Here is a 27,824-nt window from a genome sequence, read left to right on the forward strand (position 1 = left end):
CCCTGCCTACAGCCTCACCTTCCTGGGGGCATGGGATGGGCTCCGGGCAACGCAGCCCCACCGGCCACTGCTCCCTCCTCCCGACGCTTCCCCGTTACTACAACAACCAACAGGCAGGCAACCGCCTCCAATTCCCTTCTGCGCAGGCGCCAGAGGCATCCCCTCCTCCTAACACGCAGGCGCAAACACCGCGCTGCACGCCTTGCCCGCGCCACTTGCAACTTCCGCCTCCCCCCAAAAGCACGCACAAGGCCCATTTTTACGTCACCGCGCCTCAGGAGCGGAGGCGCCTTATGGTAATATAGAGACTCGTGTAGTGACCTATCAATCTATATGGCGTGTGAGTAGTGATGGGTCTAACAGCCAATCTAAGTAGGGACAGGGCTAACATGGAACCAACCAGTACGCAAACCAGTAAGGGGTGGGGCTGCTGCTGCATAGCGGGTGGGCACAGGGGAGCGGCTGGAGCTGAAGGGCTGGGAGCAGATGTGCAGCGGGGTGAGGACTGGTCGGAGGATGCGGTGCAGGGCTCAGGGAAGATAGTGGGAAGGCTGGAGGGGCTCGGGGAAGGGCGATAAAATGTTCTCTGTTGGGGAAGGGCGATAAAATGGTGATGTCAGTCGAGGGCGGGAGGGAATCGGCGCGAAGAGGGGTTGGGGGACTTGTGCGGGAGATGTGGGGCACGGAGGGGGTGGGACCGGAGGAAACGGAGTGGACTTCAGCCCCGGGACAGCGGGGCAGGGAGTGTAAATCTCTCCACTGGCATTAACAAGTAGGTTGCATTAACTTGGGTGTCAGTGCCCAGCTTTGCCATGCAGGGAGCTAGATACACGATCGGTCTTGCAGACGCGAGTGATGTGGTAAGCTGTTGTCTCCAATCGGGGGAGAGAGAAAGGTGGAGAGGATGCACCAAAGATTTCTACTTCGTCATGTTCTGCCCAGGACCCTGAAGATTAGTAACTCCCTACGATGGGGCAGCAGCATCATGTTGTTCCAGGCTGCTGGACATACAGATTTCTACTCTTGCATTATCAGGGGTGTAGTGCAAGCTTTATCTGGTGAGGACTGCTTGCTCTCTGGGGACTTATGGAAAGAGAAAGGGACTTTCTGTGGAAAAGCCGGGTTCCTGGCTTAAGTGGAAAAGTTCTAGGGAGTAGAATCCGTGTGGTTTCCTTTTGTGATGATCTCCTGCTTTTGTCCCCAGAAGCAGGTACCAGAGCATGATGAGCCGTTTTCTGAACGTGTTGCGCAGCTGGCTAGTCATGGTGTCCATCATCGCAATGGGGAACACATTGCAGAGTTTTCGTGACCACAGTTTTCTCTCTGAGAAGCTGTACACAGGCACACCTAGCCTTGGTAAGGAGCCCAAGTTGCCCATCCTGCCCATCAAGAGTCATTACAATAGTAGCTATTCCTCATTTATCAGCATATTGCCCCAAGTCCTGGAGAACTTTTGTCCACATCTCAGAAGCGAGCCACAGTGCAAATCTTAACTTCCTGTATTCCACATGCTAGCCCGAACTCACCAGGGCAACCCTCTTCAGCAGTCAACCTTCGTTTTCTCTGGAGCACGCCTGCCTGTCTCCGCTATACTAAGGATGTGAACGACTAGTTAATACACTAGTTGACTAGTTGCTTCCTCCCACCCTTGCTGCCTCTATCAGAAAGAGGCAGCAAGGTGGAGGAAAGAGGATGGGATGCTTCAAAGCGGCAGCGCCACGTGGAGCCCGGGACCAGACCCTGGGCTCCACACGGCGCTGCCGCTTTGAAATGCATGCAGTCACATGCCAGCTGGGGAGTCCCCAGTTGGCCTGGGCTGCACACAGCATTTCAAAGCAGCAGTGCTGCATGGAACCCAGGGTTGGGCTCCGTGCAGCACTGCCACTTTGAAACGTGTGAAGCATGGGACCAGTGGGGGACTGCTTTGAGTCCCCCGCTGGCCCTGTGCTCCCTGCAACGCTTCCTCCCTGCAACGCTTTTCCCTGGGGCTTTGCTACACTTCAAAGGTGGAGGCTCCCTTATCAACTAATCGAATCGTCGATGCAATTTGCATCGACAATTCAATTAGCCAGTTAATCTAAAGCTAACATCCCTACACTGTACTGTCTTCTACTGTGCTATTCAGCATCCATAGCAATGCTTCTGATTTAGTGAAGCACTGGAACCAGCCTTGGTTCTTTTTCTCCCTTGAGGGTCTGTGGTTACTGGAAAGGGGAGCACGATTCCTAGCAGCTATTTTCGTACACACTTATCTGCCCTTGAATCATCTAGGAAATCTTGATATGGTGTAACTCTCTACCTGGAAGTAGATTTTATGTTCTTCCTTCGCTCAACCACTTGGTCGAGCCTGTAGAGATGGTAGCTCATGGGATGGAGCATTCATTTACCTCATTTGTTTCTTCTCTGCACAGTGAATGGTCTCCAAGCTCGGACTTTTGGCATCTGGACTCTACTGTCGTCAGTGATTCGCTGCTCCTGTGCTATTGACATTCGCAACAAGACGTATGTAAGGGAAATGCCAGAGAAGGGTGTCCCTTTTTCCCCATAGTGTACACTTATCACTGCTATTACTCTTAAGTCCTCTTATGGGGCAGTTCCGGCCATTATCAATAGCTGCTTCTTGAAATCCCCTTGAGTTCCTCTTGATGTAGGGGTAGACAGTCTTCCCTTGAAATATCATAACAGGTAGCCCCATATGGTGGATTAATCACTGGTCTCTAAGGGTATGTCTACACAACAGGGCTAAACTCGAAATAAGATATGCAACTTGAGCTACGCTAATTGCATAGTTTAAGTCGAAAGAGCTTATTTTGAATTTGGGCGCATGTACACAGCACTTATTTTGAAATAGATCACTCTTCCTCTGACTTCCCTTAATCCTCGTAAAATGAGCCTTAGAGGAGTCGGAGTAAGAAGTCTTCCAACTAGACATTAATTCAACATTGTCAAAATAATTGCTTATGTGTAGATGCGCACTTTGTTATTTTGATATAACATCAATTATTCAGAAATAACAGTGCTGTGTAGATGTATCCTTACTGAGCAGCTCTTGGAGTAAAAAGTTTAATTACTACCCCCTGAATCCTAGAAAGAGGAGTTGCTCACTTGAACCTAGTTCTTAGATCAAGCTGATAATTAGCAGAGCTGACACAGCCTTTTAATCCTGTTTCTGATCCTCATTCTGGAACCCTCAGCCCTGGGGTTTCATTATCCTGGTGATATTGGGTGCATAGCTATGCTCCCATCAGACTGCGTGGAATATGTTTGCCAGTTAAGGATTGCGTGGATCTCATCCCAGATTGTGTTGTGCCCCCAACTATGGGCCTGAAGGGAGCACTTGCATGTGGGCCAGCATCAGTTGGTGGTTGTCTTTGTAGCTATAGGGATAATCTACCTTGGATAGACTGCATGTTTATTCCCCTGGTAACTATGGCAGTAGTGCCAAAGCAGGGTGACTTCCATTTGTATCTCTAGAACATATTGGATGATAGAGATGGGAGGCTGGTGGTTCTCTCTGCTGGGTAAATTTGTAGAGGGGATGAACTCAGGCCCGTTGGTTATGTCTGCGGATTACGGGACTGCTAGCAGTTGCCTGGGAGGGGGTCGGAGGACACACATCCTGGCCTGCTGGTTTCTTGGAAGGGTTTTGTACTCTAATGAAGTCTGTAACAAACTGCAGTAGTGGCCCCTAGAGGGCATGAGAGCTTAGGTATAAAATAATCTTAGGTGGTAGATTTGGGCAGACAGCCTAAGTCAGCTTCTCTTTGTTATGGGATGCCTCCACTATTCCCCAATCCCTTCTGCTTGACCCCTCAAGCTCTTACTAGGAACATGAAAGGTTTAAGCGGTAACCAGTGGGGGCTGAGACTGCTCCCCACCTGCTGCAGGCAGGGGGCTGCTCCAGCCCCATAGGGGGCCTGTGAGCACCCTGCAGGCAGGGGCTGCTCCTGTATCCAGAGCAGCCTCTGTCCATGGGGAGCTCAGGCCCCCCGCAGGAAGGGGCTGCTCTTGTGGAGGCTGGGAGCCAGTAGACCCAATCCTAGTGCAGGGCTGGGAGCTGGCAACCAGCCCCAGTGCAAGGCTGTGGGTAGGAGCCCTGCAGGCTGGGGGCTTCTCCAGCAGGGCTGGAACCGTCCCCAACCCGGATCCCACTTTACTCAGTTAAACGGTAGGTCAGCCTAACATTTAACCAGTTCACCGATTAACTGGGATTTAACATCCCTAGTTCTTACCACTCCCTTTGTGCACACACATTCCTTGGCATCTCTACAATGGAAATCCATGCACATCCATACCCTTTTGCTTGACGATGCACTTGATCTCTGCATCAGCAAAACCTGCCTACAGCTGCACCCCTTCCTGCACTCAGATTGTTCCTGTGGTGCCCCCTCATTGAACTAGGCCAAGGACATTTCTGATCAACTCTTCTTCTGTTGAAATGGGCTGTGTTGTCGTCACAAAAGTCCCAGTGGGCTGAGCACCACCTTGTGCACTGGCCTCTTAGGGGTATTTTGAGAGCATTAGAGAGCTGCCTCCTACTCCCATACCTCCCTACCCTCTGGCATAAAGGTGCTGCCTCCTCCACTTCTTTCTCAGCCCAATAGAGTTATGTGCATCAGTTCAGCCACTTTCTCTTCCCAGTGCACTGAGCAATCCTGCCCATACACTGAATCCATCACATCTCCTATCCTACCTGCCCGCCCGCCCATGCTCAGTAAAGGAAATCTTAGCTGATCTGAGTAAAGTTCCATTCTCCTGAGAAAAGCTGTAAAATGCTTTGTGGGGCCACAGGTATGTCCCAGTGAGGACCATATCACATTTGCTGTTTACAAGTAAAAAGATGTTTTTTCTTCTCATTTCCAGTCCTGAAAACTCACCCTGGGCTGTGAGAGACAAGGAGACACTTTCCTTCTAACACTCCAGCAGTAGACAAAGTTCATTAGGACAGATGCTGTCCTCAGTGGCACCTGTGCTGCCCCATTTTAGCTGTTTTATGTAACAGATTGGAACTTCAGCAGAATCCTTTACTATGATGCATTGGCTGGAAGAGACTCCAACCCGTTCTCTTAGCTGGGTTGGCTGAAAAGGGCTACCTAGAGTAAAAAGCTGCAAAGACTTACTTCAGTCACAGACAAAGGTGCTGGAACAACATCAGGAGGTGCTGAGGATGGACACCATGTATTTGTTTTGTTATTGTCACTTCAAGCCAGGGTAGCATCCCTAGCTCCAGCACAACTGGTCACAGAATCTGGCAACTCTGACCCAACAAAATGAGAATGGGACCATCAGGACAGTCACTTTACAGAATAAGGAAGGATCTAAATAAGAAATTATCAGATCTCTCCAAAGCTTCTCAACTGGAGTTGATTACTGTTTGGGCTTAATGTAGACAAGACCAAACCTTTAAGCCATCATTACAGAAAGCATCCTACATTCATCTCTAGGCCTCTTTCTTGACTACTGTTTGCACTTGCTGCCACCATTTTAGCCCTGATTGGCAGGTGTTAGGACAACCTATTGTCAACAATGGGTAACTTTCGCCATGTAAAAAGGCTCTAATGTTGTGGGTGCAAGGAAGATCTTGAAAATGCTTCAGGCACCATAAAGACCAGCAAGGGACCTGTCTCTGGTTTCCCCATCCTGCCATTGCTAAGCTGGAATTAGTTTCACTCCGCAATATGAGGATGGACTGGCTGGCTTTCTCCCTCTCCTTGCCATGCTTGTGTTCCCACTCCATGTTACTTTCTAACCCTTCTCTCTTTCTCTCTGCTCCTGGCAGCCTGTATCACATCACACTCTTGACCTTCCTCATAGCCCTGGGTCACTTCCTCTCTGAAGTGTTTGTTTATGGCACAGCAGCCCCGACAATCGGTGTCCTGGCACCCCTGATGGTGGCAAGTAAGTACAGCTCACTCCATGATTTCCCTTGGAGCTAGGAGGTTGGGGTAGAGCTCACATGAGGGGGGGTGGGAAGAGGTAAAGTGCCCTTTACGGCCTATGGGCAGTGTTTTTGGCACCCACTTGCCTTCCGTCTGTGTCTCAGGTTTCTCCATCCTGGGCATGTTGATTGGGCTGCAATACCTGGACGTGGAAGCAGTGTCACGAAACAAGAAGAGAAACTGAAGCCAAGGGTCCCACGCATGTTTACCTCACCTACCTGCTGCCTCCGCATCGTCCCTACCAAACTCCTGCCATCTTACTTTCCTTGCACCGTCTCTGCTTGTCTAGCTCCCTGAAGTCAGATCATTCTCCTTAGACACTCTTCATTAGCAATCACCTCTACAGGCAGTGTTTTAATGTTGACCAGAGATAAAAGTCCAACCCCAAATTTGTGGGGGCTATCCCACCATAGACATTGCCTGAGACATCCCCACGCTGGCAAGCAAACCAGTTCCCACCATACCCAGCACAGTTCTGCCCCCAAAGCACCTGCAGGGAGGAGGAATAAAGCCACCCATGACCTGCTGGCAATTTCTGTGGGGAAGGAGACCAAGTCCAGCTCCTGGTGCCCTTGTGTAGCCTGCATGTGTCTGTGTTGCTGGGGCAGTTTGTAATAAACAATAGAAAACTGTGGAAGGCTCAGAGTCTTGCCTTCCACTACAGAGAGTGAGGGAGGAAGGGAGACCTGGCCTGAGTGACAAGGAGCGCCCACCTAAAGGGTAAGTCGGACCTCCTACCTGGCCAAGGCCTCCCTCCAGTTTCCTGCTGCACAGCCTGACTGCTCATATTGTGTAGACACGAAGTGCAGTGGAGATCTATTTGCTGCTTCTTCCTCTTTTCCTCATTTACAAGGGTCATAGTAGTAAACCCAGCTGTTCCTTTACTTCCTTCTCTGACTGCCACACAGCTCCCAATAGTGGCTCAGTGAATAATGTGGTGTTTGTGAGAGCAGAAAGGGCTTGGGCCTGGGCCTGGGCCTGGGCCAGGCTGAAACTGGAGAAAGCAGGTGGTGGGAGGGCAAGAGGGCTGTGCAGAAGCAGGAGTGAGGATATTAGAGGATGTAGGAGAGAATGGGCACTAGTTACAGACAGTTGCTTCTGCTCTCTAAACCAGAAGCCCTTGTCCTATTCAGTGTGGCCACCCCAGAAATTCCAGTGAGAGCAGACTGTGTAGGAAGATGTTAACCACATAATTCCCTTTGTATACCACGGGTGGGCCTGTCCATCTGCACTGCCATTAGTGGGCTCACGCAGCTGCAGGGTATGCACCTTTTCTACAGCTCTGCCAGTGGTAGGCTCTCTGTGGGTGGAATATTTATGGATGACCTTCAGACAGTTGCACCAATACAGCTATTAAATACAAATTATATTTAAAAATACAAGGAATCCAGTGTACATTTTCCCAAGGTCTTGTGAGATAACCCAGGCCTGAGCCACTCTCACCATCCCCAAAATTGCATTATAATAAATCAGGGTAACTTGTGAAGGTAGGCCAGAGCTAACAGATGCTCCTTCTCCCTTAGAAATAGAAGGAAGACAGCACTGGTCCATGGGCACACACTGCATTATTGAGCATCAGTCCAATGTCACCAAAACTGTAGCCTGCACAGCACTTACTGGTGGCCCAGAAAGATGACAGGTCATGTGGTAACAGCTCTTCTTGTTTCCAGCTACTTCAGCAGGTGTCCAGGCACTTTATTGCACAGAGGCACCTAGAGACTTGCAGAAGCAGAGGGACATGAGGAAGTGGCAACCTAGTTGCTGCTTCTAGAGGCTAGGGCTACTGAAGAGGAGAGGAAACAGGAACTCCTTCCAGCAACCCAGGGGTGTGGAGCTGCCAGCCACCAGCAAGATAGGATGTCTGAAGAAATATATTGGGAGGGGGAGATTGGAGCCGAAAGGACTAGGTGGCTGGGAAATGTACAGCTGGGGGAAGGAGCAGAGGAACAGATGTGTGTGTGGAGGGAGGGGGGTAAAATGGGGAGCAAACGCAGAAAGAATAAATAGCTTTTTCAGGACACATTAAAATATCATTTTCCTAATCTTTGCCCTGTGACTGACTGGAATTGCAAGGTGATTCTCACCCAGTGATGGAATACATGGGGGAGCCACTGATAATAAAAGAAGCAAACTACATGATTGCAGCTGGGAAGAGAGATGGGTTCAATGCTCATGAGAGGGGGAGTAGGCAGCAGCAAACTGAAGGCCGATGGTGAGTGGGAGAAGTGTCCAAGGGATTCTCAGCTGATGTAGCTCCTTTTTAAGTTTAGGGATGCCCTGTGCAAGAGCAACCTCTGCCTGCCTCCCACTGAATCGCTGCCGAGCATTGGTACAATGAATTGAACAAGAGAGGGGTCGGGAGGAAGGAAGAGGAACTGGGAGCACAGTTCATTTTGTCTGTCCTAGCCAAGGACTCTCACAAAATGTGTAGTGTTTTTATAGCACCAACCTTGTGCTTGTGTAAAGTGCTTTTCACCAAAGGAAGGGGATGTGGTCCCTGGCCCAAGGATCTCAAAGTCTAACTCGGTAGTGTTGTCCCTATAGCACTGGTGTCAAGTAAGAAGTGGGTTAGACCCTGATGCACTTCACCCTAGCACCAGGCCCTGTGGCCTCAAAGGATTTGACTCACTCTTAGGCTATCCCCAGGACACACACTGGTACTTCCTGTCTTTTTTTTTTTAATTTACTCTACAAAATTTCTAAAACCATCAAGGCAGTTTAGTTAAAATAGAAAATTACGTTAGTCTACAAATTAAATATCTGCTGAGCTGGGAGGTCCCTGTACAAAAATAGGAACTGGCCACAGTGCTTTGCAGAGCCTGGAGAGGTGTAGGGGCCTAAACCATCGCCCCCACACTCAGGACAGGTGAGCCCCTGTTCCAGTCTCTATCACTGCAGGGTAGACCGTCACTTCCAGAGCAAGGGTCACAGCTCAGATCATGGCTGGTCACAGGTCAAGTGCTGTCTAGTTCTCCACCAAGAAGTTCTTTGAGAGGATGCACTTGGCTAACCCTCTTACAGCTTCTCTGGAAGGAGAAAGGAAGGCCATTTCAGAAATGCTAGAATGGGCTCAGAATACTGAGTGTTCTGTTGGACTCGCCCTGTGCAAGATCCCATGAGCCCTTGGGCAGACAGGAGATGTGGGGCTCATTACTTCATTGCAGTTTTCCTGCTGAGCAGTAGGTTCTCCCACAGCAGCACAAAGGAGAAAGCGAATTGATGAGAGAACCCCTGGTTGATCTGTTCCTTCTGATGGTGGCACCATGAGCAGCTTCCTGGACTCCAGCCCTGAAGCTGTCCCCAACGCCATGTTGTGCAGGTACTGGAAAGATACTACCAGTGACAAAGATGGGAAAGGAGGGGTGGCAAGCAGTGTCACCCCTCCTCTTCACAGCTTTGATTCATCAAGGACCACAGGAGCATTGCTGTTCCCAGGCACCTCTTCCAGCGCTTTCTGCAAAATCAGACAGAGAAAAGGGGCATGATTAGAGCACCAGGTAGCAGGGCTGGAATTCAATATAGCCTTGGAGTCTAACGGCTGGATATTCCTGAGATCCTCAATGAATCACACAAGAGTCAGATATCCCATGCAGAGGAAAGGAGAGGCTGCAAGGAATAGCTAAGACCATACTGTTTAGAGCTCAGCAAAGATTACAGCAGCTCCCTTGCATCAGACAGCTTCACTACTCAGGTGAGGGGTGTTGGAATGGGTGGAGCAGGGGCCCCTTTACTTCTGAACAGCACCCTGGGCTATTGTAAAAACACAGTCAGGGCAGCTGCAAGGATCTGGGGCTCGCCCCATACAGCCAGCTCCACCAGAGGAAGGATTCCACCTCCACTTCAAAAAGGAGATTCCAGGTGGGAAAGGTCAGAGCAACACTTGAGGAGTAGCGAGGCAACAGGCACCCTGCACTGGAGGAGAAGAACTAATGAAGCTGCATACTGTGTGTCCTGGTGTATTTAAACAGGGCAGGATTCTCAGCACCATTGCTATGGTCTCCCGCTTCCCAACTCAAAGCTGAGTGCTGTTGCTCCTTGCTTTTGCTTCACCCTAACCCCATTCAGGTTCTGCCCTGGCACCTCCAGCCTGCCTTCAGGGCACAGCATTTATATATTACGTGGTTTCACTAAAAGATAGAAAACAGTAGTAAGCCTAGTAGAAGTTTTTAATATAGGGAGACTGATTAATTAGAAAAGCTCCTTTGCCATGAAGTGAAAGAAGTGCTGCAGATAAACCACCCAACTAGTTTTTAAAAAGAGCTTTCCAAATTTATGAATCACAGAATACTAGAACTGGAAGAGGGACCTTGAGAGGTCATCAAGTCCAGTCCCCTGCCCTCACGACAGGATTAAGCACCATCTAGATCATTCCTGATAGATGTCTTTCCAATCTGCCCTTAAATACCTCCAGTGATGGAGATTCCATCATCTCCTTAGACAATTTATTCCATGTTTAATCACTCTGACAGGAATTTTTTCCTAATGTCCAAACTAAACCTCCCTTCCTGCAATTTAAGCCCATTGCTTCTTGTCCTATGCTCAGAGGCCACAGAGAACAATTTTTCTCCCTCCTCCTTGTAACACCCTTTTAGACACTTAAAAACTGCTATCATGTCCCCTCTCAGTCTTCTCTTTTCTAAACTAAACAAGCCCAATTCCTTCAGTCTTCCCTCACAGGTCATGTTTTCTAGACCTTTAATCATTTTTGTTGCTCTTCTCTGGACCTTCTTCAGTTTCTCAAAATCTTTGTTGAAATGTGGTGCCCAGAACTGTACCCAATACTCCAATTGAGGCCTAATCAGTGCAGAGTAGAGCAGAAGAATGAGTTCTTGTGTCTTGCTCACAACACTCCTGTTAATGCAGCCCAGAATCATGCTTGCTTTTTTTGCAACAGTGTCACACTGTTGACTCGTATTTAGCTTGTGATCCACTATGGCCCCTCAACCCCTTTCTGCAGTACTCCTTCCTCGACAGTCGCTTCCCATTCTGTATGTGTGAAACTGATTGTTCCTTCCTAAGGGGAGTACTATGCATTTGTGCTTATTAAATTTCATCCTATTTGACTCAGACCATTTATCCAGATCATTTTGCATTATGACCCTATTCTCAAAAGCACTTGCAACTCTCTCCCAGCTTAGTATCATCTGCAAACTTTCATACTCTCTATGCCAATATCTAAATTGTTGATGAAGATATTGAACAGAATCAGTTCCAAAACAGACCCCTGTAGAACCCCACTTGTTATGCCCTTCCAGCATGACTGTGAACCATTAATAACTACTCTCGGAGAACGGTTATCTAGCCATTTATGTACCCACCTTATAGTAGCTCCATATAGGTTGTATTTCCCTAGTTTATTGATAAGAATGTCAAACGAGACCATATCAAATTCTTTACTGAAGTCTAGGTATGCCACATCCACCACTTCTCCCTTATCCACAAGGCTTGATATCCTATCAAAGAAAGCTATCAGATAGGTATGACATGATTTGTTCTTTACAAATCCATGCTGGCTGTTACCTATCACCTTATTATCTTCCAGAAGTTTGCAAATTAATTCCTTAATTATTTGCTCCATTATTTTCCCTGGTACAGAGGTTAAGCTAACTGGTCTGTAATTTCCTAGGTTATTCTTATTTCCCTTTTTTATCAATGGACACTATATTTGCCCTTTTCCAGTCTTCTGGAATCTCTCCCAACTTCCATGTCTTTACAAATATGATAGCTAAAGGCTCAGATACCTCCTTTGTCAACTCCTTGAGTGTTAGGATGGGATTGTACGATGGATTTTCAGCCTGCAGTAGCAGGGGAATAGACTTGACCCTGGTGGTCTTGCCAATCTTATGTTTCTATTACAATAGGGAATGACTGGAAGAGCCAGAACATAAAGGAAAATCCCACCAACCCTTCCCTGTCTCAGGGCTGCCTGGAACTTTCCCAGCTCTGCAATCTATGAAACAAAAGCTCACCTATGAGCTTTCTTACCTCTAGCAGCTGAATCTCGCTATGCCACTGCTGACCTTTCAGGATTGCTGTAACACAGGGGTGGGCAATAATTTTTGATGGGGAGTCACTCCCCAGAATTTGGAAAATGGTCAAGGACTGCATTCTTCCATATTCATCGAGGAAGTGTGAGGTAGGGGATGGAGATTGGGTGCAGAAAGGAGCTTGCAGTGAGGGATTGGGGTGCAGAAGAGGATGGGGCGAGATTGGGTGAAGGAGACAGTTGTGAGCTGGGTTAAGGAACTAGGGTGCAGGAGGGGTTGGGATGTGACCTAGGGTAGGAGGGGGTTGTGACATGGGGCTAGTGATTGGGGTGCAGGTGTTTGGGTTATGACCTGGGGCAGGGGATTGGGGAAAAGAAACTGGGAAGGGACATGTATGCTGGAGGGGGGCACAAAGGGTTTGGGTTGTGACCTGGGGCAGCGGATTGGGGTGCAAGATCTGGGAATGGATATGGGGGCAAGAGAGGAGCACAGGGTTTGGGTTATGTGTGGTAGGGGGGGCAAAGGGTTGGGGTGCCAAAGGCAGGCTCTGGCTGGGAGGCTTACTTGCTTGACTCCTTGGTTGCAGGGCCATGTGGTTTCTGAGCCTGTTGACAACAGGCAGCTCCCATTAGCCAGAAACTGTCCAATGGGATTGTGCTGGGGGCGTGAGCAGCACACAAATCCTTTCCTCCCTGCCCCAGGTTCACAGTTGTTCAAACAGCCCTGCAATGGCCGCCTTTATCAACACCATGCAGGGAGCAGGCAGGGAGTCCCCAGGCCAGATCCAGTTGCTTGGCAGGCCGGATGTGGCTTGCAGAGGGTATTTTGCTCAGGTTTGCTGTAACAGAAGGGTGGGCACCTTCCCCTGCTGCTTTGACCCTGGCTGCTGCCTGTGCTCCTGATGTCAGTCCTTCAGTTACAAATAGATAACTGCCACGAGGCCACTCACTGCATTTTTTTGTCTGGGAATGGAGACTTCAAAGGGCCTGCAGACTGGACAGACAACAGAACCCAAGAACTAGTCCTATTACAGCCCCTGGAACATCGCTCCCTGCCAAGAGCTGATCCTGCTTCAGGCAGGCTACTCCTGACCTAGGCCTGGCTTTCAGGGTAATGTGCTGCATAGAGACACTGCTGCATCATCCTGCCCAAGTACACTGGACATGTCAACATCCCACCAGGACAGGACTTTAGCCTGAAGAGCGCTCCCCAGGCCTGTCTGAAAGGAAGTCTCTTCTTTTATTGTTTGTCTAGAGTGCTCATGCAAACAGGCAACTGCCCTTTAAAAAGGCCTATAGGTCCATGCCCTCCCTTCCCCTCTCCCCAAATAGGTGTATTTGCTTTGCCTGCATATTAGACCTAGAGGCAAAAGTGGAACACAGTTTTTCCCCATTCAGGAGTCAGAAAGGCAGCTGTCCTATTAGCCCTTTGCCACAGACCTGCTAGTAAGAGGTCCCAGGATGTTCCACTGAGAACTACTTCAGGATTTCCTTCTAGACACACACCTCTGCACCATTTAAGGCAGAATCTACAGAGCACACTGAAGCAGAAACAAACCAGAGACCCTAGTGGCCTCAGGATACAGCAGCTACAGGCAGAGTGGTAGCACTAAGCAGTTAGCTTCCTTTGGAGTGAGACAAGTCCAAGCCATGAGCATGGTCAGATACACACAAGAAAGAGATTCACATCTCCCCTCAGTTTAAGAGAAAAGCAGGCCACACATAGAAGCAAGAGATACAAACATAGCTTTATTTTGAGTAGTATCTTTCATACAAACTGCAGCCCAGAAAGTTTTACAGAGTTAAATAATAGCCCAAAGGAAGAAGAGCTTTAGAAAGGAAGAGGGATGGAAGGATGCTTTTGCATATGCAGGAGCTGCAGAAGGGAAGGCTCTTGCACCAGCAGGGGGGAGATTGTTGGCAGAGAGAGAAAAAGTCAAAGTCAGATATGCTGGGAGGGCAGCAGAGTTGAGTTCCGGGAAATTGACCAGGGAGACCTTTGGTGATTTTGAACTGGGGCTTTAAATGAACAGGAGCCAGTAGAGTCTGAAACCAAACCTATTACAGCTTCATCCTCACTTACCTTTCATCTCTTCTTGAGCTAGAGGAACAAAGGGTTAGTAAACCTACAAACACATAGCTACACAATCTTGGGAAAGGGAAAAGACGACACATACTAGTGAGCACGTGAGGTGGGGATAGAGGAGATATTGCCATTAGGAATGAGGTGTGGAAACTGCCTGCACAGAGATTTGGGGAAGGGGGACACTGGCTACTTGCCACATTGCTAACAAAAGGTCAGCAGAGCAAAGAGGCTTGTGATCTCCAGGTAATGGCAAGAGGGAGAGAATGTGCTTGAGAATATTCTTCCCATGTCCATGCCTACCCAATAAAATTCAAGGAGTTTTGGTAGCTGCCATATTTCACTAGAGCCAGACAGGGGAAGTTCAGAGGCCCTGGTGAACCAGGGAGATGATGGAATCAGAGCTTCCTGCTAAATCCTGAATCAGGCACCTTACCAGAGCTAAGAGAATTTTGGTTAGATCTCAGCTCATTGTCAGAAACACCTCCACACCCACAGACAATAAAACACAAAGTTGTCATCAACAAGCAGCCAAAGCAAGGATCTATCATGTTATGTAAATGGGACCTTAACTGGATTCCAGCGCCATTAAGGACATAATGAAAGTGTCATCTCACTGCCAGATCATGAAAGCAGGCCCTTTAAACATCATCATTCTGGAAATACAGTTGTCCCTTTGCAGCAGTGCAGACTCACCTGCATTGCAAAGTAGCATTTTCAAGGACAACAGGATCATATTGCATGGGGGGAAAATAGCATTATGCTGAGAAAAAATTGTGGCTGAAAGCTGAAACATCCTTATCCTCATAATTAAAAATATGGTCTACTGACAGAACATATCTGTCATACAATAGAAGAAATTGGAATTTTTACAAAATCTGCTATAAATGTAAATGCACTCCACATGGTCTTTAGATTTGGCATACATTGTACATTTCAAAGAAATCTACAAAAACTACATTTGAACAAATTCAGTTCTATTTTAGAATCATGCATGTTCAATATTCTTGGTGGGCATTTTTGTTTGAACAGATGTTACTTAAAAACTTCATTGAAAATTTCATTGCTGAGCAGAGACCAAGCATGGAAAATTTCACCCATAAAAGGCATTTGTTTCAGAAAGCAAAAAAATCAGAGCACAAGCAAACTATAAAAGAAGGGTTAGAATGGATGCTGGAATTCAGCCTCAGTTATACACTGTGGTGCTACCTTCATGCACTATAACACAGCATGGGTAATATGAGCTAGTTGACACTGCTATGGGATCATAAAGCAGGATGATTGTGAAGGCTTCAGATTCCATGTGCATGTAATAAAAGCAAGTCACAAATAGAAGTCCCTGGGCATCTGCATGTACCATTTAAAGAGGAGGGAATGTTTGGTCCAAATGTCTCATGAGCATTAGAATACAGAAAGCTAAACCACTAACTTCAGAGGTGAACTGAGGCTGGTGGGAATAGCAATGAGAGAACTGATTGTATTGCTATAGTTATACTAGAGAGTGAAGCATTCACACTACTGTTAAGTCAATTTAATTCTCACTGAAAAAGATCTTCCAGTGTAAATGGTGAAATGCATTGATAATGTGTGGCCACAAAGCAGTTCCTGTTGGAATAAGCAGGCACTGTACAGCTCTTGTGTAGATCACTGCTAGGAGTGTGGTTTGGTTCTGACAAGTAGCTATGTACAGACAGCGCCTTCTCCACAGAGCCCCTCTGTTTCAGACAGCACACTCAGAGCTTATTATTTAAATTGAAAAAGACAATACACAAGTTTTCAACTTTATGTTTCCATAACCCCTGCAGAATCAAGACAGCTATCTCAGAGAAGCCATGACAAGAAGACATTTGGCCTTTGCTCTAGGAGCTCACTGGCATATTTTAAAAATAAATCACTTCAGCAACTCCTTTTTGCCTCACAATTAACATACAACCACTCACCAAGTTGGAAACATAGTCAACATCTTTCCATTTCCCCCAAAGTGTTCCCAGTGCCTCCCAGCCAGGGAAAACAAAAGGTGCTCTGCTGGTCAATAGGGTAAGGTCTTTCCTGGATGTGGGGGAGTGAGCACCAAAGGTGAGCTCTGCCAGCTTCCCGTTCTCTACACAGGGATCACAGAGGGCAGCACTGGCCTGAAGCACCTTTCTTTACTACTAGCAATGTCATGTGAGAAGGAAAGAACCCAACTGGAGTTTGCTGAGCTAGCACCTACAGTGTATTGCATAGCTGGAGTTGTGTATCTTAAGGACATCTTTCTTCCCCAGTGTAGACCTAGCTTCAAACTCACAAGTACTCTGCTCCACCCTTCTGTCTTGTGCTCTTTACCTTTACCTGCACTCACCTATCATCTCTGCGTATCCTTGCAGGAGCACAACCACCTGATGCTCACTGTTGCACACCATGCAACAACATACAGGTTTAAAATAGTAAAGTCAATGTCGCCAATATACTATCTTAGGTTTGAACTTCAGTCTTTGCTTGTTTGCTGCATAACACTGAGCAAATACAGGCACAAAGCACATTATGAGCATTGTGGGTAATCATTTGGAGAGGGCAGCCAGGCGCAGCAGAAGGTTCAAACAGCAAGAGATCAGCAAAGCATTAAACATCCCTAAGTAGTGGCTGAGAAGTCACTTCTAGCAAAGGGCTGGAATTACTCACCACAAAGCAGGCGCTTTATGATTTACAGTTACTTTTCTAAAAAAAGGCACCAACCCAATGGCTCCATTATTTCCCAAGTCTTTAATGCTTCATTTGATTGGCATCATATTCGCATGTTGTCAGGATCGGCTCTCCAAAACAGTCCCATACAGCACTTCCTGCTGAGGAAGGCTGGACTGTGACTTTAAATAACTATTCAGCCATGAGGCTGTCCAAGATTCCTTTCTTCGGCACACTTACTCACAAAAGAATTTGCTATATGCTCTGACAAGAGAACACCCATCCCACCAGTCCTTAAGCTCCAGTTACCCAAGCAGCCACATATCATCAGTCCTCATTCTTCTCAATGCTTCACAAGCTCAAGACCAATCTCTCCCCATCTGTCTCCTGGAGATGCTGAGAGCTGCCTCTGTATCCCAACTACCCTATCACTCCAGCTGTTCTGCTGCTCCCTAAGGCAGTGCAACTAGTGCCATTGGCTTGGTGCCAGTGTTACTCCTGTGAGTGATTAGATAAGCAGATTAGTATGATTCTCCTACCTTTGTGTGAGAACTAGTGAGCAGGGATTGGAAGTGATGGGGTTAAGGCTACAAGCTACAATCCGTAATCCGTGGTGTGCCTGCTGTCCTGGAGTCTCTGAAATAACAGCCACAGGTCATGAGCCCAGAAAAGGGGACAAGTGAGAGAGACAGAGAGAGAGAAGTCATCCATTCCTGGAGAAGGAAGAAACTAGTAAAATTTTCAGCTGCATGGAGAGCAAGTGGGGCACTTGGCAAAACTAAAAATACTTCAGAATCTTCTATTGGAAAATCTTTAGCTAAAGCTCCCCAGGAGGCAATCAACGTGATCAAGATTTCAGTCTCCCCTCTTCCAACTGATGCTTCCAGTTAGCCCAAAAGGGGGACGTTCATGGGATATGAGTTAACTAGTCTGCATAAAATTTCACTTTGTTATGATAGTGTTGTTTGTTACAGACACAGCCTCCAGCCTCTTAATGCTACAATGCTCCACTTGCTTGCCCACCTATGGAAATACCTGGGTCATAAAGTTCATGCAAAGACGCCGGGAAGAAGTCAGAGCTATGAAAATCTCTTAGAGGCCTCCAATAAGAGCTTCTGGACAGGTTTAATATTTACCCTACGTTACTCCATGTTTGAAGACCTTTCACCGCTAGTATATCCCTCTAGTTCTTAATGAGATTAGTTCCTGGGTCTACCTTAAAGTTCCATAGATGGGGAGGATATGGCCTATTGAAATAGCAGCTGTGCCTCCCTTTTTCCATTTTGACACCTCCCAGATGAGGGCCCACAATTTCATTTTAGATTTTCACCACGAGGTACCATTTATTTGTCTTGCCTGGGCACAGGCTCCCAGTTCATTTGGAAAGAGACCTTTTGTCTAAAAAGTCCCTTTTCCTTTATCAGGAATCTTTACATCTGCTGCCTAAAGGACAGGATATTTCAGGCTCTTGCCCTGGCTTCTTTTTGAGCAAGAGATAATAGCACTAGCACCTATCACTGCAGGCCAGTTGCATTGTGGCCTTATAGATGAAATTTGGCACAAGATTATTACACCTGTGGCTCTAGAGCTGGAAGATGCATCTCCCCATAGGCTTGGTCACTGCAAATCCAGCATTCCCTCCATTTGTGACCAAAAGGAGTTTTAGAATATCATAGGGAAGGAGTGATTCAGAACATTTTGTGTCCATAGTGACCAGCTGTATTCTACAACCAAGCTAAATAGTACAAACAATTTTCCAGGCTTTTCTGTGTGCATTACTATTCTGGGGAGCTCAACACTTCAGTTCCTTAATCTATGCCCTTGGTCCTATTGGGACTCATCTCCCCCGGATGCTTACTGGAGTCAAACAAACACGGGAGGCCACCTGCTGTGCAATACAGGTTAAACAAGGGACCCCCAAGTGTATACACTGGACGGCCCTTCATGGGATGGATTTGGTGGGAAGTTTTTACTGCTGCTCTGGGATTATATTTAGAGGACTGCTTGGAGGGCAGCTCTCTTGCATATTTTGTCCTTATGTTTTGTGCCTGTGCTGAGCTATTTCTATAAAAGATATTTTATTTAAAATACACTTTCCTCAGCTGACAGTCAGAGCAGGGTTGCCACAAGGCCACTTGGAGCCGCTGATCTCTCCAGATTGGCGCTGTTAGAGACTATCTGGTGGAAGGCGGTACTGTCTTCCAAAAAGGTAAAATTCGAGCCAGCAAGGAGCTTATCTTATGCATTTTGCCAGTCTTGGATACTGACTGCTTCAGGAGCACTCTGTGAATATCTCTGCTTGCATCCTAGAAGAGGAGGCCAGAGCCAGTCAGGACAACAGCCAAAAAGGTGCAGGAGATAACAACAAGCCCTTCTAAAGGAGAAACACTGAGATTATCCAATATTAGTTGATTCACCTAAGGCCTCTTCCTCTTGCCTCTTCCTCTAACTGCACAGGGCATGGGAGAACTGTGGCCAGCATTTAGGAGCATAGCCAGGAGTTTTAAAGCTATATCTAATGGGCCGAGCAACGCGCTAGGGGCCAGAATGGCCTAAGTTCTGATTCTAGCTATGCCACTGATCCCTCCCGCAGCCTGGGACAAGACACGGCCTCTCTGTAACTCACTCTCCTCAAGCACAAATTGGAGCTACAAGCAATTACCCCCCACCCTTTTCAGGGGGATGACTGTGAGGATGTTTGCAATATGCTCTAAACATGGGCCTATCTATGGAAATGCTAAGTGTTAACTCACTCTCAGTAGAAGCAGTGGGGGCTGCGCATCTCTCTTCCCCTGCCCCCCTCATCTATCCCTAATCCCTAGCCATTAATGTAAAATGACAGGGACAGAGCTCTGCAGTCTCCTTGGTGGATAGTGTTCAGTGACATCCAATGAGATCAGCTCAGAGTATCCACAAAACGCCATACCTGCCAGAGCTGAAACCACCATTTCAGCCAGGGACTGCAAATGCCAGCAAGGAACATCCCTTGGCCAGGCTGACGGCCAATCATGGGGACAAAAGAAGGGGGTCAGGGTTATGGTAATGACCCAGAGACAGAGATTCCAACAGGTGGGGAGGGGACAGAGCAGGGGTCACCCTAAGCTAACAGGAGTAGAGCCAGAGGTCAAGGGGGATTACTCACAGTCTGTTCACTGTCCAAATTGGCCTGCTGTCTCCGGAGATCGGCCTTAATGAACACTAAGAGGTAGAGAGAAGAAGAACACCATGAGGACACAATAGGTGACACAAACAAGTTTCCCAGAACTCAGGGTACATACACAAGGGTAGCAAAGCAGCAGCGCAAGTTTTGAGGAGACACTGGGGGTCAGCAGGGGATCCACTCTCCTGAATGAGAGGGATAGGACTTCTACCACTGTCAGGCAGCAGAGGGAGGCCTTGGCCCAGCCATGAGGAAGCATCTTCTGGCTGAGTTCCCCAGGAAGGAGCATGAATGGGGTCAGCACTGGGGAAGCTCACACCACTGGAACCTTCAGCCCCTGACACAGAACAGCTGCCACAACAGAGAAACATCAGCACCACAGTCAGGTTGCTGCTATTCTGGAGCTCACTCAGCTGAAGCAGCACTGCAGACATTACAGTGGGGAAGCTCCCTTCACTTTGCAAGCAGAATCCCATGGGTCACAGTCAGGAGGGGAATCTCTGGGGGCTGGTTTACCGGTTATGAAGGTCCCCAGGAGCAGGAAGGAGCAAAGAAAGAGGTTTCCTGCCTGCGTCCCAAAGTGATCAATGATCTTCCCTTGGCTGATGGTGAAAATGATCCCAAAAACCTTTAACACAAAAGTAAAGAGTGGAATGGAGTTACTGTGCTGTCCTCAGCTGTCGGCCACCCCTCAGCCCCTCATCTCCACCCTTTCCTCCTGATTCACCAGGGAAAGGCAGGTCTAATAAAGACTTAGAATCCCTACAGGCTTGTAGCTGTTCTCAACTGAAGCTGGATTAGAAACAAAGGGCTGAATTTGGATGATGTGCCTCCTTCTGGCTAGAGGGAGGACAGTAGAACCTGCTGGCTAGAATTCCCTTTCACCTCAGAAGAGGGAGATCCTAGACTGCTGGGCGTGACAGTGTATCCTGAAGGACTTTCCCGGGCATGGGAGGGGCTGGGAAGCCACTGGAGTTGAAGATTAAATTCCAGGTTTGACAATAAAAGAAAAAAGCAAAGGTCTGGGGCATGAAATGTTCTTTGTGACAGTGCATGATGCTGGACTGGATGGATCACTGACTTGAACTGTATCCCTGTGGGCCTACCAGGGCATTCTAGAGTGATGGGGCAGGGGAAACATACCTGTGCAGATACATTAAGGAGGCCTGAAGATGTTCCTTCTGACTCTGGGTATGTTAACTCTGCTGCAAACTCAAAACCCAGTGGTAGGTACCCAGTCATGGAGAAGCTGCACAGAGGCACAGAAAAGGAATAGTGAACAGGTGGTGGAGGGAGAAGTGGGGAAAGGACTATATGGCTCTGACCCCTGGTTTCCTCCTAACATAGGGTGTGTCTAAATTCAGCAGTTTTGTCGACAGCTGTAAACCTCATTCTACAAGAGTTCTGTTGCCAGAAGGCATAATTGCATCTACATTGTCCTTTGTGTCTACACTCTCATGTCGACAAAGCGGTTTGCTTTGTCGACAGAACTGGCTGTAGTCTAGATGCTCTTTGTCGACAGAAGCTTTGTCGACGGTATCTGTGGACAAAACTTCTGTCGACAAAAGCCTGTAGTCTAGATGTACCCTTAGTGATTACACAGTACTAGTCCCCAGCATTACCCTATCTCTCCAGCCATCTGACTCACTGACCACACGCCCACAGTGGAAACTGTCAACCCAAGTCACAAATGTTTGTGCCTGCAACCATGGGACAGACGGCCAGGCCTGTGGGGACAAAAGAGAAGAGAGGTGCAGGGAGAGCCAACAGCATCAGAGTCAGAATAATAATGCTAGTTTGGTTAATAAAAGCCCCTACATGGCGCAGATGGTATGCCAAGCCCCAGACCAGCTGTGAGCTATTTTAGGGACCCAGCTGTCACCATGGCTCTCATTCCTTCTCTCCAAGATCTGACAGGCCACAGTCCCACCTGCTTCTGGAGAAACATTTCACCCTGTTGAGAGGGCATCCAGCCTGGCAGAGCGTTTGGAGCCAGCTGGGACAGGGCTGCTGCACACATCCCTCAGCTCTCCCAGTCAGAAGATACAGGAGCTATGTGGGGTGAATATAACACCTGCACCTTCTCCCCGAGAAGTTCTGTCCCACCCTGGCCCCTGCTCCTTCTGGGCTGCAACATCTCTGACTTCACTTTTATGCCACTGCTAGATATTTCCAGCTTAAATGTGGGAGGTAGCAGAAAGCCTGCACTAAGTTGGGCCATCTTTTTGCCTTCCTGGGGTTGGCTCCCACTTGGGAGGGAGAATAAGTCCTGGAGAAAGCAAACTGCTTGTGAACTTACCCCAACACGCCTGCAGTAACAAAGACCACCCAGAGGTGGCCTAGGTTCAGGGTGAAGGTAAAGGCCACCAAGCCCACCAGAGACATGATGTAAACCACCAGCGTTGTCTGCCTGCAGGACAAAGCACAGTTAGGAACAGGCCTTTTAGCTTACATTCACCATTCTTCTCTAGCCTCTCTCATCCAAGAATCCCAATGCACTTACATGTGCAAGCACGGGAAGCCTCAAAACCCTCCACATTCCTGAAAGACCAGAATTGTAATAGGGTTCAAAAAAGAACCAGATAAATTCATGGAGGTTAGGTCCACAAGTGGCTATTAGCCAGGAGGGGTAGGTATGGTGTCCCTAGCCTCTGTTTGTCAGGGGCTGAAAATGGATGACAGGAGAGGGATCACATGAGGATTACCTGTTCTGTTCACTCCCTCTGGGGCATCTGGCATTGGCTAGATGAACCTTTGGTCTGACCCAGTATGGCCTTTCTTATGAAGATGAGCAATAGCATCCCTATCCCACCAACGGGGAAAACTGAGGCAACAGAGAAGAAAGAAACTTGGCCTAAGGTCACTCAGTAGATGAGTGGTTGAACTCAGAATACAACTGAGGAGGAGTTCTGACTCTCCTATATCACAAAGCTACAAGACCAAATGGAGGATTCTGTTATTTGGGAAGGACATCACTTCTGAGGAGAAGGCAACTGAGGCAACCTGAATAGTAAGGATAAAACTAAGTTCTGCCAGAGAATCCCCCACTTTCAAGGGACAGGCTATTAACTAAGGCTTTCCAGCAAGAGCTTTACAAATTGATTCCAGCCTATATACAGACATCACCTCTCCCACCTAAAAGCTGCTTAGCAGCCCACAGCAGCATAGCACAATAGTTAGGACAGGAAGTGAAGGTGAATTCTGTACCCAACAAACTCTAGGGCAGTGGTCTCCAATCTTTTTAACCACAGATCACTTTTTCAATTTAAGTGCAATGTAAGATCTACTTCAAACCCAAACACCCTTGTCCCACTTCCTTCCTGCCCCTTCTCTGAGGCCCAGCCACTGTGACACCCCTTCTCCAAGGCCTCACCCTGCTTACTCCATCCCCCTTCCTCACTTTCACCATGCTGAGGTAAGGGTTGGGGTGCAGGCTCTGGTCTTGGGCCAAGGAGTTTGGTGTGTGGGAGGGGCTCCGGGCTTAGCCCAGGGTGAGGGATTAGGGCCCAGGAGGGGTTTCAGGGTGCAAGCTCCGGGGCAGGAGGTTGGGTGCAGGAGGAGGTTCAGGACTGGAACAGCGGTTCAGGAATCAGGCTCTTGCTGAGCACCGTTTAACTGAAACAGGTTCCGGGTGGTGGGGCAGTGGGGTTAAGGCAGGATTACTCCTGCCCTGACCCCGCACCACTCCTGAAAGCAGCTGGCATGTACAGCTGGCCCCATGTGCTGCCCCTAATCTACAGGCACTGGAACCCAAAGCTTCTACTGGCCACAGTTCCCCATTACTGATCAATGGGAGCTTTAGGAGTGGTGTCTGCAGGCAGGGACAGCATGTGGACAGCATGTGCTCTGCCTCTCTCAGGGGCTGCAGGGACAAGTAGTAAATGAAGTAACAACCACCCCCCATGTATGTGTTGGGTCCGAAGATGAGAGTGAAGGGCAGTGTGTTTGTGAGAATGACAGAGATACACACAGTGGCTACGTCTACACTGGCCCCTCTTCCGTAAGGGGCATGTAAATTTCAAGAGTCGTCGTAGGGAAATCCGCGGGGGATTTAAATATCCCCCGCGGCATTTAAATAAAAATGTCCGCCGCTTTTTTCCGGCTTTTAAAAAAGCCGGAAAAGAGCGTCTAGACTGGCCCCGATCCTCCGGAAAAAGTGCCCTTTTCCGGAGGCTCTTATTCTTACTTCAAAGTAAGAATAAGAGCCTCCGGAAAAGGGCACTTTTTCCGGAGGATCGGGGCCAGTCTAGACGCTCTTTTCCGGCTTTTTTAAAAGCCGGAAAAAAGCGGCGGACATTTTTATTTAAATGCCGCGGGGGATATTTAAATCCCCCGCGATTTCCCTACGACGACTCTTGAAATTTACATGCCCCTTACGGAAGAGGGGCCAGTGTAGACGTAGCCAGTGTGTGCGAGTGATAGAGATTTGCATTACCAACCTAACTCCATCCCCTTCTCTCTGTGGGGGGGGGGGGAGGAGGGACACCCTGACATCAGCACACACACCCCTTTTCTCCCTCCTACACCCTGCACAGGAAGCAGGAGACTTCCAACTGGACAGCCCCAAGGCAGAGGGCAGGAGCAGCAAGACCGTGGGTGATAGCTTGATAGCTTTCTGGCCAAACCAGTCAGGATCGCCCGTCAGAGGCTCCAAGACCTACCAGTAGATCTCAATCTACTGGTTGGTGACCACTGCTTTAGAGGAATGATGCAAGTAAAAAAAAATTACATAGGTTAATTACAAACATGGAGTTCTAAAACAAGAATTTAAAATCTTTTTTAATTGTAATGTGTTTTTTTATTGACATGTTGCTAGTTCTTTATCTTCTTCCCATTTTATATGCCATGTAGAGTAAATGCTCTGTACTTGTTTCTTTAGTATCCTGATCGTTAGTAAAATTTCACATTTGGTATAGAAAGATTTTCTAATAAAAAGCTTAACACTTAAAATGCTCTTCTTTGTTTGAAAAAAAATAAACCCAGGGCCTCATCAAAACCTTTACTCTAAAAAACATCTCCTGCTCAAACACAAGCAGATAAGCAGATTGCCTTTATTATATTTACACCAAAACCAGATTCTGATACATTAACGTAAGCAGGGTCTGACTGAATTCTCCCCCATAGCTAGTTTGGGATGTGGAAGAGACAACAGGAGCAAACTGTATTTACATGAACACACCTATTTTGCATAGGTATCTAGCAGACAGGAGTTGTGTACAAATTACTTCCCCGAGTGGGAAGCAAACTCACAGAGATGTACTCCTAAACCCTGGATTCCCAATGACACAGAACAACCACTGTGAGTGGGGTATGGTGAGGGAGCAGTATGAGGCCCAAAAAAAGCACTTTCTGTTGTAGAACTCAAGAACATGCAGCAGAAAGCACTGCCGCATGCACACTAGAGTGGGCATCAGAATCTCAGTTTTATGATTGTGAACTCCGCTTGCAGCATTTTCCCTAATGTCAGGTGACTTCCCTCCTTTCATTAAATGTTTCTTGTCTATGCTCAGACTCATTTTACTAACAATCAGGATACTAAAGAAACAAGTACAAATTGCTATATAGAGTAGATGCATTGAAAGCAAGGAAGTATTGCTTCTCAGGCTATGTCTAGACTACAGGGTTTTTCCAGGATACCAGAGGTCCAGGGAACGCATCTGCTCTTCTGCTTTTTTTTTTTTTTTTTTGCAGAAGAGCAGACGCACTCTTTCAGAAGCCTTGTCTTCTTCATTCCATGAGGAAGAAGGGTTCTTCCAAAAGAGGAGGTTTTTCTGAAATATGGCCCACTATAAATGGGCCAAATTTTGGAAAAGCCTATTCTGACAAAACTATTGGAGAAAGGTACACAAAATTGCAGAGTACAATTTGCGTACCTTTTTCCGATAAAACATTGTAGTCTAGACATAGCCTCACAGGCGCCCATTGGTGGTGCGTAATTTTCCCAGTTACTCAGTTCTATGTTGTATTTTTGAAAAGGAATTCCTAGATATTGAACCCCTGTCTGCTGCTGGCTCCCCCTGGAAGAAGTTACATTTTTGGGAGCTTATCCAGGATCCTGGGTCAGTATCTTCACAAACAAATCTTGAGAGATCCACCAAATTGGGAAAACAATTGTGTATATATTTGGGGGAAATCACAGTTTGTATAATGGCTAATGTGTCAGGTTTTTGGGTCCTGACTCAGCAGTCTCTAGCTCAGGCGCTACAGTCTTGGCCACTGACTGATCAAAAGCACTGGTGCAAGCAGTGGAAAAGGATGTGTTGTCTCATGCTACAACATCAAGCTCCTATTGTAAGTTAAGGTTATTTTCTATGGGTCCCATCCTAATACCTGAGGAAGAAGAGTTTGAACCCTGATTGGAACATACCACAAAAATGCTGCAGAACTGGGCAGTAGTAGTTGCAGAAAAGCAAAGGTGTCCAGTAAAGAGCCTCAGGGGCCCAGCATTAGATGTGATTTGCACTCTGACACTCACTAACCTTGTAGTCAAGGTGTCAAGAGCCTGGTCTACACTATGGGATAAGGTCAAATCTATTAAGGTCAATTTCTTGTCATCTGATTTTGCAAAATCAAAGGTCCACATCCACACTGTTGTGCAAGAATTTGATACAGTTCAAAGCAGAGTGAGGGAATGGGCTTTGGCAGTTGGAATATGGGTTTTGGGGGAGAATCAGCAGGGGGTCTGGATGCTGGGAGTGTGGGGCTTGGTGGAATGGGGTATGTGTGCAGTTGTTTGGGACTCAGAGGGGTGGTGACCTTATTAGGATGATGCAGGTGTATGGGAATGTATCTCATTGAAGTGCAGGTTCAAGTGCAGGGGTTCAGCAGGGCTGGCCAGGGTGCAGAGGTGGGGGTCTAAATGCAAGGGTGAGGATGCAAGGGGAGGGGCTTGGTGGGGGTCCAAATGCAGGAGGGATGGGGCTCAGACGGCAGGGCTGGGGTTTGGTGGAGAAGGAGGATCTGGATATAAGGCTGCCTGAATGCATAAAGATTTCCATAAAGTGCCACCCTGCAGCAGAAGAGGAATAGGGACAGAAAGCCGAAAAAGGGGGTGCAGAACCAGGGAAGGTTTCTGAGGGTGGGTTTGGCCCTGCCCTTGCCAATCTATGCAAGAGAAGAGCGCTTTCCCCCACCCCCAGTCCAGCTGGGTTTAGCAGCTAAGTCCAGCATGTGTGGCTGTAAAGGGCTGGGTGCAAGGGTAAGCTCAGTGAAGGGAGAGTGTCCAGTGTGAAGGGGTTGGTGGTGGGGGTTCTGAGTGCAGGGAGTGGGCTCAGTGATGCAGGGCTGGACATGTCTGACCCAGAACTGGTCTGTGACATTTAAGTCTCCCTACAGCGATCTAGCTTTTCCCTGGCTCTTTCAGGCACACATGACCATTCCGACCTTTGATTCCTTGCTAGAAAGTAATTTTTCTGTAGGGAAGCAAAAAAAAAAAAAAAAAAAAAAAATCTGTGAATTCCACACATGTACATTGGTGCAGAATTAATTCCCCCAAAAGTAAACCATTGGCTTCTCACTATCTAAGTCCCCGATACAAACTTGAGGGCGCAGTGAATTTTTGGTTCCCACCACAGACTGTATCCGACTGCAGATGAAATTACACACGACACAGTGAACACATTCTCCACTGACCCACCCTTGGAACCAAATTACAGACCAAAATGAGTTATTTTGAGAGCAGTCTTGGTCTCTCTGTACTTAGAGATGCTGCTGAAGCTCTTCATTTCTGGCAGGCCACATTCAGGGAGAGCATAACCCAAGTTTTCACAAATGAAATATGCATCCTGACTTCCAAAAAAAAAAAAAGACAGCAGTTCAGACACCCTAGGGCTTGCCTCTCAGACCCTCCTGACAGATGAGAGGAGCGAATGCGTGGCCATTCTATTCCTGGCTAAGGGAGACAGCGAAGCAGATGTAGTAGTGGCATTAGTCTTTCATGTAAATTCAAAGGTAAATAGCACACATTGGTAAAAGGAGGGGGAGGGGAGATTCACT

At 47.7% G+C, this 27,824-nt stretch overlaps 3 protein-coding genes across 19 annotated transcripts in view; 1 reads left to right on the top strand and 2 right to left on the bottom strand.

The window, feature by feature from the left end:
* The window catches only part of TTLL5 (tubulin tyrosine ligase like 5), a 276,914-nt gene extending 276,667 nt beyond the window's left edge, over positions 1-247 (bottom strand). For all 7 annotated transcript variants that reach the window (XM_075926843.2, XM_075926842.2, XM_075926839.2 and 4 more), the window contains exon 1: positions 19-247. The gene's annotated coding sequence lies outside the window, so the exon portion shown is untranslated. The remainder of the gene's footprint in view (positions 1-18) is intronic.
* ERG28 (ergosterol biosynthesis 28 homolog) lies at positions 192-6,571 on the top strand. Of its 8 annotated transcripts, none has more exons than XM_014570807.4 (5): positions 192-296; positions 1,208-1,356; positions 2,412-2,502; positions 5,780-5,898; positions 6,044-6,571. In XM_014570807.4, the coding sequence occupies exons 2-5, from the start codon at positions 1,221-1,223 to the stop codon at positions 6,121-6,123; spliced, it is 426 nt and encodes a 141-aa protein (XP_014426293.1). In that variant the 5' UTR covers positions 192-296; positions 1,208-1,220; the 3' UTR covers positions 6,124-6,571. The 8 variants fall into 8 exon arrangements, with proteins under 8 accessions (XP_014426293.1, XP_014426295.1, XP_025037763.1 ...); XM_014570809.3 differs by having other exon boundaries at positions 201-340; positions 1,205-1,356; XM_025181978.3 differs by lacking the exon at positions 192-296 and adding an exon at positions 317-340.
* Positions 6,572-7,286: 715 nt separating this feature from the next.
* FLVCR2 (FLVCR choline and putative heme transporter 2) overlaps positions 7,287-27,824 on the bottom strand; it is a 61,166-nt gene continuing 40,628 nt past the window's right edge. The window contains exons 6-11 of one of the 4 annotated variants that reach the window (XR_331640.5): positions 22,129-22,239; positions 20,973-21,078; positions 20,346-20,457; positions 19,812-19,867; positions 17,209-17,305; positions 7,287-9,393 (exon numbers count right to left, since the gene is read on the bottom strand). Coding sequence is in view for 3 of the 4 variants with exons in the window: in XM_075926850.2 (XP_075782965.2) it covers positions 18,844-18,975; positions 19,812-19,867; positions 20,346-20,457; positions 20,973-21,078; positions 22,129-22,239 (517 nt within the window). In the remaining variant the exon portion in view is untranslated. Of the gene's footprint in view, positions 9,394-13,654; positions 18,976-19,811; positions 19,868-20,345; positions 20,458-20,972; positions 21,079-22,128; positions 22,240-27,824 lie in introns of those variants that run through there. The other 3 variants (XM_006117772.5, XM_075926850.2, XM_006117773.5) reach the window with 3 other exon arrangements.

Source organism: Pelodiscus sinensis, chromosome 5, assembly GCF_052426305.1.
Source record: "Pelodiscus sinensis isolate ZL-2025 chromosome 5, ASM5242630v1, whole genome shotgun sequence".
Taxonomy (NCBI): Eukaryota; Metazoa; Chordata; order Testudines; family Trionychidae; genus Pelodiscus; species Pelodiscus sinensis.

What these genes read in the sequence shown, in the direction of transcription:
- ERG28 (XM_089778430.1), top strand. Translation starts at nt 970, where the DNA reads ATGGGGCAGCAGCATCATGTTGTTCCAGGCTGCTGGACATACAGATTT. An exon ending in TGTAGTGCAAGCTTTATCTG is followed by an intron (nt 1,059 to 1,207) that starts GTGAGGACTGCT and finishes TGTCCCCAGAAG; the next exon opens with CAGGTACCAGAGCATGATGA. An exon ending in ATTGACATTCGCAACAAGAC is followed by an intron (nt 2,503 to 6,043) that starts GTATGTAAGGGA and finishes TCTGTGTCTCAG; the next exon opens with GTTTCTCCATCCTGGGCATG.